The sequence below is a fragment of the Dasypus novemcinctus genome, chromosome 31 (genome assembly GCF_030445035.2).
Source record: "Dasypus novemcinctus isolate mDasNov1 chromosome 31, mDasNov1.1.hap2, whole genome shotgun sequence".
Taxonomy (NCBI): domain Eukaryota; kingdom Metazoa; phylum Chordata; class Mammalia; order Cingulata; family Dasypodidae; genus Dasypus; species Dasypus novemcinctus.
The window spans coordinates 24,195,318-24,215,183 of NC_080703.1; the positions used below are offsets into that span (position 1 = coordinate 24,195,318).

The window sequence follows — 19,866 nt, forward strand, 5'->3', positions numbered from 1 at the left end:
AATAGACCCATAGAAACTCCAGATACTAGCATTGTTAGATGCAGACATTAAAATAACTATGACTGTAATGTGCAGAGATATAAAAACAAGAATTTTGGCAGTAGACTGAAAACTATAAAAACAACCAAATAGAAACTATAGAAATGAAAAATACTCAATGAATGGATCTAGTGGCCCATTTAAAAAAGCCAGAGAGATCTTCATCTTTTAAAAAATGGGATGATAATAGTTAGCTAATAGAATTGTTATGAGGATTAAGAGAGTTAATACATGTCTAGAACAGTGCATGACAGAGTAGACACTCAAGCCTTGTTTAATATTATTACTGCTGCTGACGCTCAATTCTAAGATGTGCCTTTTATTCACAATTTACCATCTCTTATGCCAATGGAGTCTTACAGCCACTGGCAGTGGCAGCCACGGCCATGCACACCTCAACTTTGTCAGGTGAGTTCCATGCCTTCTCCTTCCTGCACCTGTTTGGTTTAAGTGCTATTTAAAATGTCAGAGGAAGTGGACTTGGTCCAGTGGTTAGGGCGTCTGCCTGCCACATGGGAGGTCCGTGGTTCAAACCCCGGGGCTCCTTGACCCATGTGGAGCTGGCCCACGCGTAGTGATGATGCGGGCAAGGAGTGCCATGCCACGCAGGGGTGTCCCCCGCATAGGGGAGCCCCATGTGCAAGGAGTGAGCCCTGTAAGGAGAGCCACCCAGTGCAAAAGAATGTGCAGCCTGCCCAGGAATGGTGCCGCACACACGGAGACACAACAAGATGACACAACAAAAAGAAACACAGAGTCCTGCGCCACTGACAAGAACAGAAGCGGACAAAGAAGACGCAGCAAATAGACACAGAGAACAGACAACCGGGGCGGGGGGGAGGGGAGAGAATAAATAAATAAACAAATCTTTAAAAAGTAAAAATAAAATAAAATGTTGTCAAAAAGGTTATGCTGTGATTTAGCATTTAAACAAAGTTATTGTGCATGTAGAAAGGCTTGGAGATGGAAGAGTGAGGCAAGAATTTGATATTAGTGAAGGAAATAGTTATCACTGAAGATGCAAAACAACAGCCAAATGCTCTAAGGGATCTAAGAGAGGAAGAACCCCACAAGGAAATGGAATTTATTTTTATTACTGGGAAAAGGACAAAATGATTCCTATCATGTGTGAAGAAAGAAAATACTTACCATAAAATTTACAGGATGGGTATCCTGAAGCCTGGAAAGAAATTCTGAAAATGTTAGAGGACAATCTTTGAAGACATGATGCATCACCAGCTCCTCTGATGGCTTATAGGGGGATAATGTGTAGAATCACTGAGGATTCTGGGTCAGAAACGGGATTCAGAATTAGCCAGACGTGCAAGGACAAATACTGTATTATTCTTATTATATGAAATATCTAGAATAAAGCCAATTCGTAAAGACAGGAAATAGATTAGAGGAGGAAGAAAAAGGACTTACTGCTTAATGGGGTCAGGAAAAAGTTCTAGTAATGGAAGATGGTGATGGTAGCACTACATTATAAAAGAAATCAATCTCACTGAATCGTACACTTAAAAATGGTTAAAACGGGAAATTCTGTGTTATTTTTATGTTACCACAGTATTAATAATATTATTCACAAAAATCAGTATAAAAATATCAATACATTATGACAATGTGGAATTTATGATAATTCTAACAATAAAAATATATAATTCAACATTAACAGATTCAAGGAGAAATAAATGATAGAATCATCTCAGTAAATGCAGATGTATTTGATTTAATTCAATATTCATTAATTATAAAAGTTCTTCACATTTCCTTAGCTTCGTACTGGGTTTTTACACAAAAAAATAATTCCCCAGATAAATTATTAGAATTAATAAGAAATTTAGGAAGGTTACTCAATACATCATCAAAATATACAAACAACCACATTTTTCTACATCAGCAGAATAAAAATTTATAGGTACAATTACAGAAGCAGAAAATTATGAAGTACCTTGTAATAAATATATCTAAAGACTTTTAAGATCTTTGTGGAAAAATTATAAAGCCTTATTGGAAGACATTAAGGAAGAACTAAATAGATGATTAGCTAAACCATGATCCATGGATTGGAAAACTCAGCATTGCAAAAATACCAATTTTTCCAATTTGATTTATAGATTCAGTGTATCTCTGAGACCTGTACCACCACTTACTGGATACATTACCTTGGGCAAGTTATTTCATCTCTTTGTCTCTGTTTCCTCATCTGTAAAATGAAAATAGTGACAACACCTACCTCTGTAAACATTTTAAGTGTTTTATGGGGGAGATAGGGTAGTATTTTTAGGAGGATTAAATGAGTACATATATATAAACCACTTAGAATAATGCCCAGCATACCATAAGTACTAAATAGGTTTTTGTTGCTTTTATTGTTACTGTAGTATTAAAGTATTTTCTTCCTCATCTTCTACCTCCATTAATAGTCACCGTTCAACACATTTATTGAGTGTCTACTAAGTTTTGGGATTGTACATAGCATCCCAATTCCCCAAAACTAAAAATCATAACCATGGGAAGCAGATGTGTCTCCAGCAATTGGGTTCCCGTCTACCATATAGGAGGTCCAGGGTTCAATGCCCGGGGCCCCCTGGTAAAGCAAGCTGGCCCGCATGGCGAGCTGGCCCACACGGAGTGCCGTCCCACACGGGGTGCCACCCTGCACAGGAGTGCTGGCCAACACGGAGAGCTGACACAGCAAGATGCTGCAATAAAAAGAGACACAGAAGAGAGACAATAAGAGACTTAGCAAACCAGGGAGCTGAGGTGGCACAAGAGAATGATCGCCTCTCTCCGACTCTGGAAGGTCCCAGGATCGGTTCCCAGAGCCTCCTAATGAGAAGACAAGCAGACACAGAAGAACACACAGTAAATGGATACGGAGAGCAGATGAGGGAGGGGGGAGAAAGAAATAAAATTAAATTTTAAAAAATCATAACCCAACACACAGTCAGAGATAAAATTCATATCGTGACACTATTTAAATGTCTTCCAGAGGACTAAAGTAAATCATGATTTTATTTTATACCATATTGAATCTTTCATCGATATTGTAAAAAAGAAGTTCTGGAATATACGGAATATGTAATCACTGCCTGAGGATTTTCCTGTTAAGATTGTCTTTGTTTTCCACATACACAGGACCAACTCTCATAGTTAAATCTTTTAAAACCAAACCAAACAAAAACCCACTAACTTGGTATTTTGGAATTTTCCCACAACCTGAAAAGTAGAAGGAATAGTAGAGTGGACTCCCATGTACTCATTCCTCAGCCTCAACAGCCATCAACTCATGGCCATTCTTGTTTCATCCATGCCTCCTACTCAGTCTTCCCCCCATGTAATTTTTTTTTAAGGTACCAGGGGATGGGGATTGAACGCAGGACCTTGTATGTGGGAAGCCAGCGCTCAATTACTGAGCCACATAGGCTAAGTTGTTATCATTTGTTTTGCTTGTTGTTTGTTGTTTTTGTTTTTTCAGGAGGCACCAGGAACCAAACCTGGGACCTCCTATGTGGGAGGCAGGTGCTCAATTGCTTGAGCCATATCACCTCCCCACCATATAATTTTTTTTAAAAATTTCCCCTTCCCCCTTGCAGCTTGCTTGCTGTCTGCTCTCCGTGTCATTCACTGTGTGCTTTTCTGTGTTTTTGCTTGTCTCCCTTTTTTTGTTGTGTCACCTTGCTGAGTCAGCTCTCCGTAGTGCTTGCGGGCTGGGCGGTGATCCGTGGCACCTGCGGGCGAGCCTGCCTTCACAAAGGGGTCCAGGGACATGAACCCAGGGCCTCCCACATGGTAGACGGGAGCCCAACTGATGGAGCCACAGCCCCTTCCCATATAATTTTTTTTAAAGATTTATTTTATTTATTTCTCTCCCTCCCCCCATTCCCCCCATTGTCTGCTCTCTGTGTCCATTCGCTGTGTGTTCTTCTGTGTCTGCTTGTATTTTCATTAGGCAGCTCCAGGAACCGATCCTGGGACCTTCCGGAGTGGGAGAGAGACGATTACTCGCTTGCACCACCTCGGCTCCCTATTCTGCTCCGTCTTCTTATTGTCTCTCCTCTGTGTGTCTTGTTGCATCATCTTGCTGCGCCAGCTCTCCACGTCGGCTGGCACTGCTGTGCAGGACGGCTTTCTTGCACTGGGCGGCATTCTCACACAGGGCGGCACTCCATGGGGGCCAGTTTGCAGCATGGCCCAGCTTGCCCTCACCAGGAGGCCCTGGGCATCGAACCCTGGACTTCCCATATGGTAGACGGGAGCCCAATTGGTAGAGTCACATCCATTTCCCCATCCCCCCATATAACTTTGAAGCATATTCCAGATCTCATATCATTTCATTTGTAACTATAATGAAAGGACTCTTTTTAAATAAACATCACCAAAACTCCAATCACAGATAGGTAATTCTTTTGTGAAGTTTCTCTTGATTGTTATAGGCACTGGCTGGCCCAAACGCAGTCAGTTGGAAGTAGTTTTATGGGATCCAAGAAAAGATGGAAAATTGCAAATATGCATTTATGTTGCCTTATTTCTGAAACCCTCTCCCCCATTAAAATGAAGGCACAGGGATATGGGGGAAAGAAAGTCATAAATCCCACAAATCACAGTGAGAGCAGGAAAGGGGAAAATAACTAAATTTTAGAATTTTATAACTAAGCAGTAAAAATTAATTTGGCAGACTCAAGACTAAATTGGTGTTCAGTATGACGAGATGAGTGCCCGTGTGGTGAGCTGAGTGCCCTCGTGGTGAGCCAGTGCCTGCACGGTGAGCCAGTGCCCATGTGGCGAGCCAAGTGCCCTTGCAGCAAGCCGAGTGCCCACGTGGTGAGCCAGTGCCCACGCAAGTGAGTCACACAGCAAGATGGCAACACAACAAAAGAGAGACAAATGGGAGAGTCAAGGTGAAGCACAGCGGAAACCAGGAACTGAAGTGGTGCAATTGACAGGGAACCTCTCTCCACATCAGAGGTCCCCAGGATCGAATCCCAGTAAATCCTAGAGGAGAAAGATGAAGAGAAGACAAAAACGAGAAATAGGTATAGAAGATCCCACAGCGAATGGACACAGACAGCAAAGAAACAGCAAGGCGGGGGAGGAGGAGGGGGTAAAATAATAAATTGGTGTTTGAGAACACAACTTCAAAATAATCCTGTGCAAACCCCGAAAGCTCCAACAATTGGTGATATCAGATATCTCTGGATGTGGAGGTGAAGGTGGGTCTAAAAACAGGCAAGTTGCAGAAGTCTGTTTATGATATAAGTGCCCCAAATTTCCACCCAACCCCTGGCAGCCCTTCGTCTACCTTGGCAGAAAATTAGCAGTTTGACCTCCAGGAAAGTCACTCGACTGGGGAATATCTGACCCATGTGACAAGGGAGCACCATATGGACATGGGATAATTCATGGTTTACATACTAAACATAAGGTCCTCAGGTGTCTTTCCGCACACAGCCCCAGGGCCCTGGTAGCCTGACCTTTTCCTTCCAGGAAGGAGAGTGAAAGATCCTTCTATGCACAACCTGACAATATTCAAAGAATTGATACCTTACAGAGCATATTTTCAGACTGCAATGCAATTAAATTTGAAATTGAAGTAAGTAATGAAAAAGTTAGGGATAAAGTAGTAAAAATTAAATCCTTAAATGCATTTACTGAAAAAAAAAAAAAAAGAAAAATGAAAAATAATGTGAATTTTAAGGAAGTAGAAAAAGTTAATGTTTTAGTTCCCTAAAGCCTGCCAAGATAATATAGGAGAAAGGAGTTGGCTTATATGATGGGATTAACTCATAAGCTTACTGTTCTGAGACTGAGAAAAATGTCCAGTTCAGGCATCAGGTGAAGCTCTTTCCCCCAAGACTGGCTGCCAGTGGTCCCGGACTGTTACATGGCAGGGCACAATCCCCTTCTCCTCCAGGTCTCATTGCTTTCGGCTGCCAGCTCCTCCAGCTTTCTCTCTGCTCCTGTGGCTCTCTCTCTCCTGGGTTCTCTTGATTTTGGCTTCTCCCTTCTGGGACTTTCTCTCCGTTTCTGGGGATTGTTCTCTGTGTCTCCCTCTCTCCATATTCACCCATTTATAGTGGACTCCAGTAGAGGATTAAGACCTACCCTGGGTTACACCCTACCGAAATGATCTACTCAAAATAGGAAGGTCCCACCTGCAACGGGTTTACGCAACCAGGAATGGATTAGTTCCGAGGACATGATCTTTCTTGGGTCCATAAAAGCCTCAAACTACCAAAGGTAAGGTAAATTTAATGAAATCAGAAGGAAACAGTTAAAAAAGATAAGGGCAGATATTAGTGAAATAAACAAAGGAGCAGTAGAGAGGATTAACAAAAATTAAGAGTTGGATCTCTGAAAAAAACTTTTACGTTAGGCATCTCTAGCAAACTAATCAGAAGGAAAGAGAAAGGGCAAAATAAATGATATTAGTTCCAAAACTAGATGAAAGTACAGACAGTTGAAATGAATAAAATCATAAGAGAATAATATAAGCAACTTTATGAAAAAGAAACATTTGATTCTTTAAAATAAGAAATACCAGAAATGAACCTGAAGGAATAGAAAATCTATATATACCAGTAAAGGAATTGAATTTGAAATAAAAATTCTCCCACTTGAAAAGGCACAAGGCCCAGATAGTTTTAGGGGCAAGTTTTAAAACCATTCAGGGAATATTCATCCCTATTTTATACAAATTGTTTCAGACTAGCAGAAGAAGTTATCAACTCATTTTATAAGGCCAGTGCAACAATGATTCCAAAACTAGACAATGATCAGTAAAAGAAAACTGTAGAGCAATCTCACTTTTGAACTTAGAGACACATTTCCTAAATTGAAATAAACAGAGTATAAAAATGCATAACACATCATCATGACTAAATAGCTTATCCCAAGTATGCAAGGATGGTTTGATATTTGAAAAGCCTGTAAATGTGGCTCACTGAGAGACCATTATCAAATGAGGAATATTTCATCATCTCAACTTCTGCAAGAAAAGAGACACCAAAACAAAAAAGAAACCAACTTCTCATCCAACTAGCAAACTGGAAATAGATTTTACCTTATAAACAGCATCTATGAAAAATTTCCAGCAAATATCCTTTTTGGTGAGACTTTTAAAGTGTTCCAGTTAAAGTCAGGAACAATATAGGACCAAGATAAGGATGCCTACATTAACAGTGTTCATTATTAAATTGGAAATCCTAGCCTATGCATTGAGATAAAGAGAAAAACAAGGTGTAAGAAGTAGAAAGGAAATAAAACTGTTTCTATGCAGATGATATGAAAATCCCCAATATAATAGATTGATATGATCATATAAAACCCAATTAAAAAACTACATACAAAATGTTAAAACTAATAAGAATATTTAGCAAGGTTGCTGGATTGTAAATCAACATGTAAATATTGGTAACATTCCTATACATATGCATTAATAGATGGAAAATATAATAGAAAAAATCCCATTAGAATAGCAAAAACTATAAGGAATCTAGGAATAAACCTAACAAAAAATTACTAGCATGTAATTTGCTATTTTTTTAAGGTTTATTATTTATTTATTTTTTCTCCACTCCCCCCCCCCCAGTTGTCTGCTCTCTGTGTCCGTTTGCTCTGTGTTCTTCTGTGTCCACTTTTATTCTTATCAGCGGCACGGGAATCTGTGTTTCTTTTTGTTGCGTCATCTTGCTGCGTCAGCTCTCCATGTGCGCAGCGCCACTCCTGGGTGTGCTGCGCTTTTTTCACACAGGGCAACTCTCCTTGTGAGGTGCACTCCTTGCGCGTGGGGCTCCCCTATGTGGGGGACACCCCTGTGTGGCACAGCACTCCTTGTGTGCATCAGCACTGTGCATGGGCCAGCTCACCACACGGGTCAGGAGGCCCTGGGTTTGAACCCTTGACCTCCCATGTGGTAGGCAGATGCTCTATCCATTGAGCCAAATCCACCTCCCCATGTAATTTGTTATTCACCTTTCCTCCAGCCTCCTTACCACCACCTGCAAGACTGAAGAGGGGGACCCAGAGCTTACCATGCTCCTGCTAATGCCATCATGTTCTAATCTATGTTTGCCTTGGTCATGAAAGAAGCAAGACTACTAGTCATTCCCCATCCTTCAGACTAATACCCACATAGCCCTGTACATTCACCAGTATAAATCCATTTCCCATGGCCTACAGATTCCAAGCCCTTTTCACTTTCCCTCTGGAACTTAGAGTCTATCATCAACAAAAATCCCTATATTCACTGCCTCCATTTCCTCTCCTCCCATTCTCTCTTTTTCTTTTTATTGAGATAAGACATACACTAAAATGTACAAAATTTAAGGCTAAAACAGTGAATTTTCACAAATGTGCACAGCCACATACCCACAGTTAAGATCATTAGAGATTATTTTGTCGCCCCACACAATTCCCTTGTGCCTCTTTCCAGTCAATATGCCCCTACCCCAACGTAATCATTTTTCTCACTATAGATTAGATTTACTATTCTTGAACTTCATATAAATGGAATCATTAAGGGGAAACAGACTTGGCACAGTGGATAGGGTGTCCGTCCTACCACATGGGAGGTCTGCAGTTCAAACCCCCGGCCTCCTTGACCCGTGTGGAGCTGGCCCATGCTCAGTGCTGATGTGCGCAAGGAGTGCCCTGCCATGCAGGGGTGTCCCCCATGTAGGGGAGACCCACGCGCAAGGAGTGCACCCCGTAAGGAGAGCCACCCAGCGCGAAAGAAAGTGCAGCCTGCCCAGGAATGGCGCCACCCACACTTCCCATGCCGCTGACGACAACAGAAGCGGACAAAGAAACAAGACGCAGCAAAAAGACACAGAGAACAGACAACCGGGAGAGGGGAGGGGAATTAAATAGATAAATAAATCTTTAAAAAAAAAAAAAAAGTACTTTCTCATCAAAAGTCTGTTGCCACGTGTTGAAGTAAGATGGCGACCTGGTCTCTCCTTCCTCTTAAGGCTCCATGGACCCAGCTTTTTCTGATTCAGCTGTAGGCTGGCATAGGGTTTGTTTCTTTCCAGGCTTCCTCAGCTCAGCTGCTCTGTTCTCTGCAGCTGCAAACTATCAGGCAAATGGCTCAGCTTTCCCTGGGGCTCCAGCATCAAAACTGACAAAGTTCTCTCTTCTTCTGTGTCTCCTTCAGTGGGTCTCCTTGAGTGAGTGACTCTTTCTATCAGCACACCAAGGGGGCGGGGACTTGACCCTGAGTCTCGCCCTAATAATGTGGTCTAATCAAAGCCCTAATCTTGGTTTAATCAAGTAAATGTAAAACTTTGAATATAGTACAATCAATGTATATCTCGCCCAGAAGAACAGACCGGTTTACAAATACAATCAATATCTTTTTAAAAAATTCATGAGTCATATCAAACTGCTGCAAGTGGTTTACAATTTTATACTCCTACCATGAGAGTTCCAAGTTGCTCTGTATCCTAGCTATCCCCAGGTAATGTCAGCCTTTTAAATGTTATCCACTGTGTAGTAGAATCTCATTGGAAGTTTAACTTGCATTCTCCAGTGACTAATGATGTTGAACACCTATTCATATGCTTATTGGTGACAATTCAGTAAACAAATATCCAATTGTTTCTTACCTACTTTTATATTAAATTGTTTTTCTAATTGATCTTTGAGAGTTCTTTATATATTCTGGATAGGAATCAGCTGGCAGATAGATGTAAATATTTTCTTCCAGTCTGTGGCTTTCTTTTGCACTTCCTTAATGGTATCTTTAATGGCTTTTGATGAGCAGAGGTTTTTATTTTTAGGAAGTCCAATTATTCAATATCTTCTTTTATGAATCAGTACTTTTTGTGTCCTTTCTTCGAAATCTTTGAGTTCTTCTCCCAAGGACATAAAGATGGTTTCTTTTAAACTACTTTAATGAGTTCTACCTGGTCAGTCCCTCAATTACTTTCTTTATTCAGATCTCCTTTTTTCTGTATTTTCATTTTCTAGGCAATTTCCTCCAAACCATGGCATTAAATGCCAACCTTACCCTAACAACTACTGGATTTACATCTCCTGCTAGGACGTCTCATCGGAATTCCAGACTCATATATTGAATGGACTACTCAATATCTCCACTTGGATGTTTAGTGCCTCAAATACAACTTGTCCAAAATCAAACTTCTGGTATCCCTCTTACTCATATACACACGTGTACCTGCACACACAAGCGTATGGCGAAAGTAGATGAGACACAAACTGATGTCTGAGGCAGGCAGGTCCTAAAAGGGAGAAGGGGTGTGGGAGTGAAGTGACCATAACCCAGTTTCTCCTGCCACGGGAAGGAATAAGTAGAGGGCAAGCCATGAGGCTAGGAGTGTTACTCTTAGAAAGGTCCCTCTGTGTAGAAACACGATGAGTTGGAAACAGATGTTCCCTCCTGCCCTTAAGGATCTTGCCCAAAGTCATAAAGCTGCTAATTGGTACATCCAGGATTCAGTCCCAAATCTGTCTCTGGTACCTCTGCCACATCCATTATTTAGGCTTTTCTTTATCTTTCCTTTGGTTCTTTTGGCAGGGTTGGAGTCTCTCTAATTCTTCTACCATGCTTTTCCTCAGATGGTCTTGCTTCTTCCCTACCTCATTCCTCCCCCTGCTGTCTACAGAGTTCCGATAGATATTAATCTCCTTCAATCTCCTCATAAGCAGTTGATTTATCCCAGGAATGTAAGGGTGTTCAATATAAGAACATCAATCAATGTAACACCAATTAATTCCGTGAAGGAAAAAAATCACACATGAACATCTCAATTGCACCCTTTCTTGATAAAAACACTCAGACAAATAGGAATGGAGGGAACTTCCTAAACATATCCTCGACATAAAGGCTATATATGGAAAAAAACACCACTGCTTACGTCATACTCAATGGTGAAAGACTGAACACTTTTCCTCTAAGATCAGGAATAAGGCAAGGATACTTGTTTTTATCACTACTACTCAACATTGGATTGGAAGTTCTAGCCAGAGCAGTTAGACAAGAAAAATAAATAAAAATCATCTCATCTAAATTAGAAAAGAATAACTACTATCTCCATTTGCAGATAACAAGACCCTGTATTTAGAAAATCCCAAAGAATTCTGCGAAAGCTACTAGAGCTAATAAATGAATTCAGCAAAGTTGCAGGGTACAAGATCAACACTCGAAATCAGGTGTGTTTCTATACACTAGCAATGAACAATCTGAAAAGTTAATCAAGAAAATAATTCCATTCACAGTACCATCTAAAAAAATAAAACACTTAGAAATATAATTAACTGAGGACTTTAAACAGTTGTACACTAAAAATTACAGAATACTGCTAAAAATTTAAAGACCTGGGAAGCGGCTGTGGCTCAATCAGTTGGGCTCCCACCTACCATATGGAAGGCCCTGGGTTCGTGTCCCAGGGCCTCCTTGTGAAGGCAGGCTCACCCGCACACTGTGGAAAGCTGCAGGTGCACAAGCGCCACAGAGAGCTGACTCAGCAAGGTAACAGGTTACCCACAGGAAAAAGAGAAAATTGGGTCCCTACCCCTTCTATATACAGAAACTACCTCACAATTGATCAATGACCTAAATGTAAGAGCTACAACCATAAAACTTCTAGAAGAAAACACAAAGGAACATTTTTAGGACCTTATATTCAGCAATATATTCTAAGATATGACTCCAAAAGCACAGCCACAAAAGAAAAGCAGATAAATTGTACTTCATTAAAAAAAAAAACTTGGTGTGTTAAAAGATATTATCAAGAAAGTGAAACAGACAACCTTCAGAATGGAAGAAAGTATTTGGAAATCATATATCTGACAAGGGTTTAATATCCTGAATATATAAAGAACTCCTACAATGCAACAACAAAAAGAGAAATAACCCAATTTAAAAATGGGCAAAGGACTTGAATAGACATTTCTCCAAAGATTACAAATGGCCAAAAAGCACATGAAAAAATGCTCAAGCTCATTAGTCGTTAGGGAAATGTACATCAAAACCACAATGAGAGACCACTTCTTACCCACGAAGATGGCAATTATTAAAAAACAAACAAACAAAAAATAGGTGTTGGCAATGATGCAGAGAAATAGGAACCCTCATACATTGCTGTTGGGAATATAAAAGTGTAGCTGCTGTGGAAACCAGTTTGGTGGTTCCTCAGAAAGTTCAACAGAATTACCATTACCAATGATCTGGCAATTTCTTTCCTTTATGTACCTAAAAGAATTCAAAGCAGGGAGTCAAACAGATCTTGTACAGAACTGTTAATAGCATTATCCACAATTGCCAACAGATGGAAACAACCCAAGTATCCATCAATAGATGAATGGATTTTCAAAATGGAATATTATTCAGCTATAAAAAAGGAAAATGAAGTTCTGATACATGTGACAACATGGATGAAGCTTGAAGACATATTACGTGAAATAAGTCAGACACTAAAGGGCAAATATTGTATTATCTCACTTACCTGAAATAACCTAGAGTAAGCAAATTCACAGTGACAGAAAGTGGCTTACAGAGTACCAGGGGCTGGGAGGTGGAAGGAAGGGAGATTTATTGTATCGCGCATACAGAATTTGTCTTGGTCAATGAAAAAGTTGTGGTAATAGATGGTGGTGATGGTAGCACAATGTTGGGAATGTAACTGATATCATAAAATTATATACATACAAGAGGTTAAAATGGGAAATTTTTTGTTGTGTACATGTTACCAAAAAATTAAATTCTAAACAGTATAACTTGTGATGCCAAGATATATTCTGGTTCAGAATGGACAGAGCTTTCAAATCAGTAAGTTTTGAGGGAAGAGGGAGTAGGACATGCAGATACCATTCCCCAGAGTTTTTTTTTTTTTAAGTTACCTGCCTTTAAATGCCAGCCAGTTTTAACATGTATTGCCTCTGAAGCTCGAATTGCTACAGTGTCTTCAATTTGGGTATCACCTATGCTTCTCCGATTTTAAATCTTTATTTTAGGAGAGTGTTTCCATGTTGGTGCTTTCAGTCAAAGTTCATGAATGAGAAAAGCCTCTGCTGGTTCAGAACTGATAGAACTCTTGCCCCTGTTTTCAACCCAGAAGAGTTCTCCTAACCGACTGTCTTCTTTGTCTGTTTCAGAACCACAGTGTGTAGCGAAGGGAGTGGAGAACAGCGAAGCGTGAGAGCTGTCGATGTGAGAATTGAGAGCAGTCCTGTTCCTGGTGGCCTCTTCAATGCTCTTTGTATCACGGATGAAGGTCAGTGCCAGAGCCTATGTAAAGGGCCAAAGGGTGCACCTTGGGGGCCGCTGCCTTGGATTTCCTCTAGAAGCAGACCGGAGGTGAGGATTCACTGAACATGGTTTATCAAAGTCTTCCAGGGAAAAGCTGATAGGGCCATGAGGGAGTGGACAGGAAAGAGAAGGAGGCCAACCAATGGTGAAATTTTTTTTTTTACCATTTTTTAATACTCAAAAAAAAGGTTTTTAAAAAAATACTTTGGATTACATAAATGGTACATGAAAAATATAGGGGATGCCCATATGCCCCACTCCTTCCCCCTCCCACACTCAATGGTATAGTTTAAGCACAGTCCCACAGGGAGGGGGAGAAGGGGAGGAACTCTGGCTCATTTTTTTTTTTTAAGATCTATTTGTATTTATTTCTCTCCCTACCCGCCCCCCCTGTTGTCTTCTCTCTGTGTCCATTCGCTGTGTGTTCTTCTGTGACCGCTTCTATCCTTATCAGCAGCACCGGGAATCTGTGTTTCTTCTTGCTGCATCATCTTGCTGTGTCAGCTCTCCGTGTGTGCAGCACCACTCCTGAGTAGGCTGCACTTCCTTTTGCCCTGGGCGGCTCTCCTTACAGGGCGCACTCCTTGCGCGTGGGGCTCCCCTATGCTGGGGACACCCCTGCGTGGCACAGCACTCCTTGCCCGCATCAGCACTGCACATGGGCCAGCTCCACATAGGTCAGGAGGCCCAGGGTTTGAACATTGGACTCCCATGTGGTAGGCGGACGCCCTATCCATTGGGCAAGGTCCACTTCCCTCTGGCTCATTCTTACAGGGGTGGCCTTAGAGTTTTCTCGATCAGGGGTGAGGGAGCTGGGATATTTGTACCCCTGCACCTGTCAGTCATTGATTAAGGGCTGCTTTGGGCAGATGTAAGCTTCCAGGCTCTTCTGGTTTTCCATGTACACAGGCAAAGAAGTCCAGTGGAAGGGGTGCCACCCTTCAACAAAGACGCATGGGGACACACCAGCAGCCCTGAGCAGGGGAATGAGAAAGGGCTCTAGAGAACACGGGCAGAGCCTGGAAGCATCTGCTACGGTTGCTGATGCCCAGACCTTGCCCTTTACTCTCTCTTCAGAGTGGACAGCACACTTAAAAGGGAAAAAAAATCCTTTTTCCCCAAAAGGAAATTGATAGGATTTAGGAAATTGCTCCTAGGAAGGAAAATTCAACCTCTTTCCAGGAAATCCACTGAATTGTGGGAAGAAAAGCACAGAGAAGTCTCTAGGACAATGCCTTATACGCACAGAAATAAGTACACCTTCATTGTCAGAAACACATGCCTTTGAAGAGCAGTGATGCAAACGGAGAGAAAAGAAGCCGCCTCCCCATCGGTCATAGAAATCAGCCCATGTCCTGCTGAGCTGTCCATCGAACTCATCTGAGGAGTTTTGTGCCTGGGTCCCAGCCCTAGAAAGACTGATTCAGATGTTCTGGGCATTTAAGTTTTTTAAAGCACCCTAGTGATTTTAACATGTGGCCCAGGTTGAGAACTACTTCCATAATGTAGGGTTTCCCAAACTTCTCCAGTGATGAGAAACACCCGATGAACACAGTCAGATTCTCGGGTTCTATCCCAGAGGCTCCAAATCCTAATCTCCGAGAAAGGGGTGGGGGTGTTGGGACCTCAAAAGGCCTCGTGAGCCCCAAGGCCAGGCAGACGCTTGTTCGGTGTTTACTAGTGGCCTCTCTTCTGCTGTGGGGCCTCCTCCAAGAAGGACTTCTTCAGTTGCTGATTCCTATGGAAGAGTTTGTTGGGAAAGTCTCTGGACATTATCTGTCTAGTCAAGCAACTAGGGGATGCATCTTTGTTCAGGAAACAGTGTAGGTCACCTCAGAGTTTTCCCAGGAAAAACAAGGTCTGTGTCTTAAAAAAAAAAAAAAGCCAAAACTACAAAAGTAAATTAAAATGATCCTTTGTATCCCAAGCCTAGGCAAAGGTTCAGGTCCCTGAAGGAGAGAGGACAGTGATAGAAGAAAAATAACATGTTCCTCTTCAGTGATCTCACACTGAGCCCTTTCTCTTTCCTCTGATGAACAAGTGTATCAGTTAGTGTCTGCTGTGTAACAAACCACCCCAAAGTGGCTTAAAACAACAACGACGTATTTACCTGCCGATTTGGTGGAGCACTTTGCGTTGTGCTCAGCTGAGAAGTTCTGCTGGCCTTGGCTGGGCTCATTCATGAGTCTGCTGTCAGTTGCCGGTCAGCTGGGTGGTCGTGCTTCTGGCAGTTGGCTGGCCCTTGGCTGGGTGATGGGTAACTGAGCCATGCTTCTCATCTTCCAACAAGTGAGCCTAGGATTTTCACCTCACAGGCCTTCAGGCGTGTATATTCGAGGATGTGTCCTTCCTTACCCATAACTGTAATACGTGAAGCCAGAGATTGGAAACACTCATTCATGTCCTAGAGGCACCGAGGTCAAACCATGAAAATGACTCCAAAATTGAGTCATGGACAAACTGATAGGCTGTGTTTCCTGATATGCTGCCCTTAGAGGAACACGATATCAGTTTAGTGGTATTCCTGACACAAATGCATAATGTGAACACTTGTAAGGAGACATTAGCAAACCCAAACTGAGGAATATCCTGCAAAATAACTGGCCTGTACTTTTTTAAAATGTCAAGGCTAAGAAAGACCAAGACAAAAGCTAAGGACCTGTTCGAATTAAAATAGAGCAAAAAGACTTGACAATGAAATGCAATTCATGATCCTGGATTATATACTGGACCAGGAAAAAAATAGCTGTAAAGGACGTAATTGAAATAATTGATAAAATTTGAATATGGATTGTGAATTAGATAGTAGTATCAGTGTTTAAATTTCTTGATTTTTGTATTTGTACTATAGTTATATAAAAAAATATCCTTGTTCTTAGGAAAGGCACACTGCAGTTTTTGGGGTCAATGTGGAAATCATATATACAACTTACCCTCAAATAGAATGAAAAAAATTATGTATTTATTCACACACATATATACATATACATGTAATTTGTATGTGTACATCTATATTTACAGACATGTATACATACAGAGAGAATGAGAGGGAGAATAATAAAACAAATGGGGGAAGCAGATGTGGCTCAAGTATTAATAGTTGGACACCTGCCTCCCACATGGGAGGTCTTGGCTTTGGTTTCTAGTGCCTTCTAAAGAAGATGAGCAGATGCAATGAGGTGACGCAACAAGAAGACACAAAAAGCAGTGAGCAGGTGTGGCTCAAGTGATTGGGTACCCATGTCCCATACAGGAGGTCCTGGGTTCAGTTCATGGTGCCTCCGAAAAAAGAAGAAAAGGAAGATGCACAGACAAATGGGCAGACACAGTGAGCAGACAACAAATGGACACAACGAACAGACAACAAGCAGACCATGAGCAGAGAGTGAGTGGAAACAATGAACAAATGAAAGAGCCATCTCAGGCTGGGGGTAATAGGGCAAAATGTAAATACACTGGTGAATCTTAATATAGCATTTATGGGCATTCCCTGAATTATTCTTATACTTTTTCTGTAAGTTTGCAATTTTGTAAAAATAAAACATTTCTAATAGATCAAATGATCTACATGCTCCCTCTCAAAAAACAAAACAAAACCAAAGCTCCCGAGTCTTGGGGCACTAACCTGTGAAGCAAAATCGGAGGGGGCTGAAACCCAGCTATAGCGGTGGTCTGCCTGCATTAGAGAAGCTGAAGATCGATGCCAGCCGTGGCCTGGGAGCTCTCAGAGCTCACTCCCAGGTGGCAGAACGATGCATCACATTCAGAGTGCTACAGTCGGGAGGTCATCAGAGAGAGAACGCTTACCCACGTCTCAGCAGGATCTTATAGACAGCTAAAGTAGATACTACCCCAAATAGTGGGGCTCCTGAGGGCTCTGGAGACACCCAGGTCCTACGGTCATGGCAGATGGCTCTGGAGTTTGGTGCACACCAGTGGGCCCGACTTTGGAGTTGTGCTCCTGAGTGTGACAGAGTTGGATTCAGATGAGACTTCTCTACGCATGCCTCTTCCATCCCTTCTATTTGAACCTATAGTTGCTGCTGGAGTTGGTGGGTGTGTGTCCAAGAGTCTTGAATCTCCAGGCTGTAAATGTGCCAGCTGGGCCTGAACCTCAGCAGAGTTGCAACACCTACTCTCCAGTTCATTGTTCTCACCCAGGACAACTAACAAGGAGGTGAAGATGGACAACAACGATACCAAGGAACCGAGAGAGTCTACAACTGCAAGCAGGAGAGTCCCCTCCTTCAGCCATATAGGATTGAAGGTGCCTCTCAATTAGAGGTGGAGTGGGCATCACCATCCCAGAATCCTCAGAACTGGGCAATGAAATATGGACTAGAGTGGACTTACTGGTGTTCTACTATAGACTTGTTGTGATTCTAGCAATGGAAGAAATTACATCCTTGACGTGGAGACAGTGCCCACTGGAGGTGCTGAAGGCAGGGAGAGGGAAAAAGAGGTGTGATATGGGGATATTTTCAGGACTTGGAATTGTCCTGAATGACATGACAATGACAAATACAAGCTATTATATATCCTGCCATAACCTACAGAATTGAGTGGGAGAGAGCGTAAAGTACAATGTAGACTATAATCCATGCTTTGTCGCAATGCTCCAAAATGTGTTCATCAATTGCAATGAATGTACCACACTAATGAAGGATGTTGGTAATGTGGGAGGAGTGGGGAGTGGGGTATATGGGAATCCCTTATATTTTTTTATGCAACGTTTTATGTAATTTAAGTATCTTTTAAAAATAAATAAAAAATATATTAAAATAAATAAATGAAAACAAGAAAACACAAAGTGTTCCGGGCTCTGTGGCCCTGAAGTGACCCTGGCCTCCCCTCGCCACTGACACTTTCCAGGGGGAGGGGGCTGCCCAGAGTGGGACTTGAACGGGGCCTGGGACTTCGGTTCCGCAGGGCCTGATTCCTGAAGAGGCTTTCAGTGGGCCGTTGGGGGAACTAACGAATGCATGCTGAGGTGCCCCCCTCTCCCCAGGTTTCTAGAAAAGCAGGATGGCTTCTCCAGGGTCACTCAGAGCAAGCACTATCCCTGCTTCTCTGCCTTTCCTCCTTCAGAAGCATGAAGGGAAGCGGATGTGGCTCCCATCTACCATATGGGAGGTCCAGGGTTCGATTCCCAGGGCCTTATGGTCAAGGCAAGCTGGTCCACGGGGAGTACTGGCCCGCGCGGCAAGCTGGCCCGAGCAGAGAGAGCCAGTTCTGCAAGATGACGCAACAAGAAGAGACTCAGAGGAGAAACAATAAGAGACACAGCAGACCAGGGAGCTGAGGTGGAGCAAGAGATTGAGCGCCTCTCTCCCACTTGAGCAAGTGCCAGAATCAGTTCCTGGTGCCACCTAAAGGGAAGATGAACAGACACAGAAGAGCACACAGCAAATGGACACAGAGAGTGGACAGCAAGCCCAAAACAAGGGGAGAAATAAAATCTTTAAACAACAAGAACAAAAAAGGAAAGAGCATGAAAATGGCTCCCACTCCTACCCCTCTCGGTGGGATGCTTCTTTTCCTCAGGGGAGCCTTTACCGACCACACCGTCCGCTTAAGGAAGGTGCAGCGCCTCAGTGGACGCCGAGGAGAGCGGGCGGCTCCTTGAGATTCCCACATGACGGGGGGGTGATTCCTGACTGGGGGCTCCTGTGGCCCAGTCTTCTCTCCAAAGGCGGCCTTTTCCCAGACGACGCTTTGCGGCACTCGGCTCTGTGCTGCTGCGTCTCTCTGGCAGTGAGGGAAGAGTCGAGAGAGAGCGCGCCCCGCAAATGGCAGAGCTGGGCCTCCTCAGGGGCCCAGAGGGGAAAGCGGGGCCATGGCCTGGGCCAGCCTTCCTCCTGTGCTTCCTTCTTGGATCCAAGTCCATCGTGAGTGTAGACTCTGCTCATTTTCCTCCCAGTGTGTGTGTTTCCCTGACGGTGAATTTCCAGCCCTGGGGTGATCTCACTTAAACTAATAAGTGAGGTTATTTTTAGCCAACAGGATGCTGATGAAATGAGCCGCCCCCGCTTGGGTGCTCGGGCTCTGCTTCTCTTGGCAGCTCGTCCGTGGGGTCGGCGGCTGGGGTTGGAGGCCTTCAGTCGCCTCTCACCTTCTCTGTTCCAGCCACAAGGCTTCTGTTTCCTTCCTGGCCTCCGCCTTCTCCTGCATACTTGACTCTTGCCTCCATTTCCCTCAAAGACAGAAATGAAATGACTCCCTTCCTTTATGGCATCACAAGAGAGCTGTGATGGTTGGAACTCTCAAACGGCTAGCTTCATTTAGTGTATTACTCTCACCAAACTATACACCCCTCATGTGCTTACTCATTATCGTCATCTCTGCAGTGCTTAGCACATAGTAGGTGCTCAGCAAATATGTGTGGTCAGTACAAGTGAATTAGATTGGCTTGAACTGTCAAGTGTCTCTTATTAAAGTAAATTTTTATTTTAAATTAATTCTAGACTTGCAGAGAAGAGGCAAAAAGCATATGTACACTTTACTCAGCTTTGTCCAATGATGAATCTTATATAATCCTAGTACAAGTATTA

General features: G+C 42.7%; 1 protein-coding gene across 1 annotated transcript in view; it reads left to right on the plus strand.

Moving 5' to 3' along the window:
- SUSD5 (sushi domain containing 5) overlaps nucleotides 1-19,866 on the plus strand; it is an 83,262-nt gene that overhangs the window by 10,595 nt on the left and 52,801 nt on the right. The window contains exon 3 of the mRNA XM_071212828.1: nucleotides 13,162-13,280. Coding sequence (XP_071068929.1) covers nucleotides 13,162-13,280 — 119 coding nt within the window. The remainder of the gene's footprint in view (nucleotides 1-13,161; nucleotides 13,281-19,866) is intronic.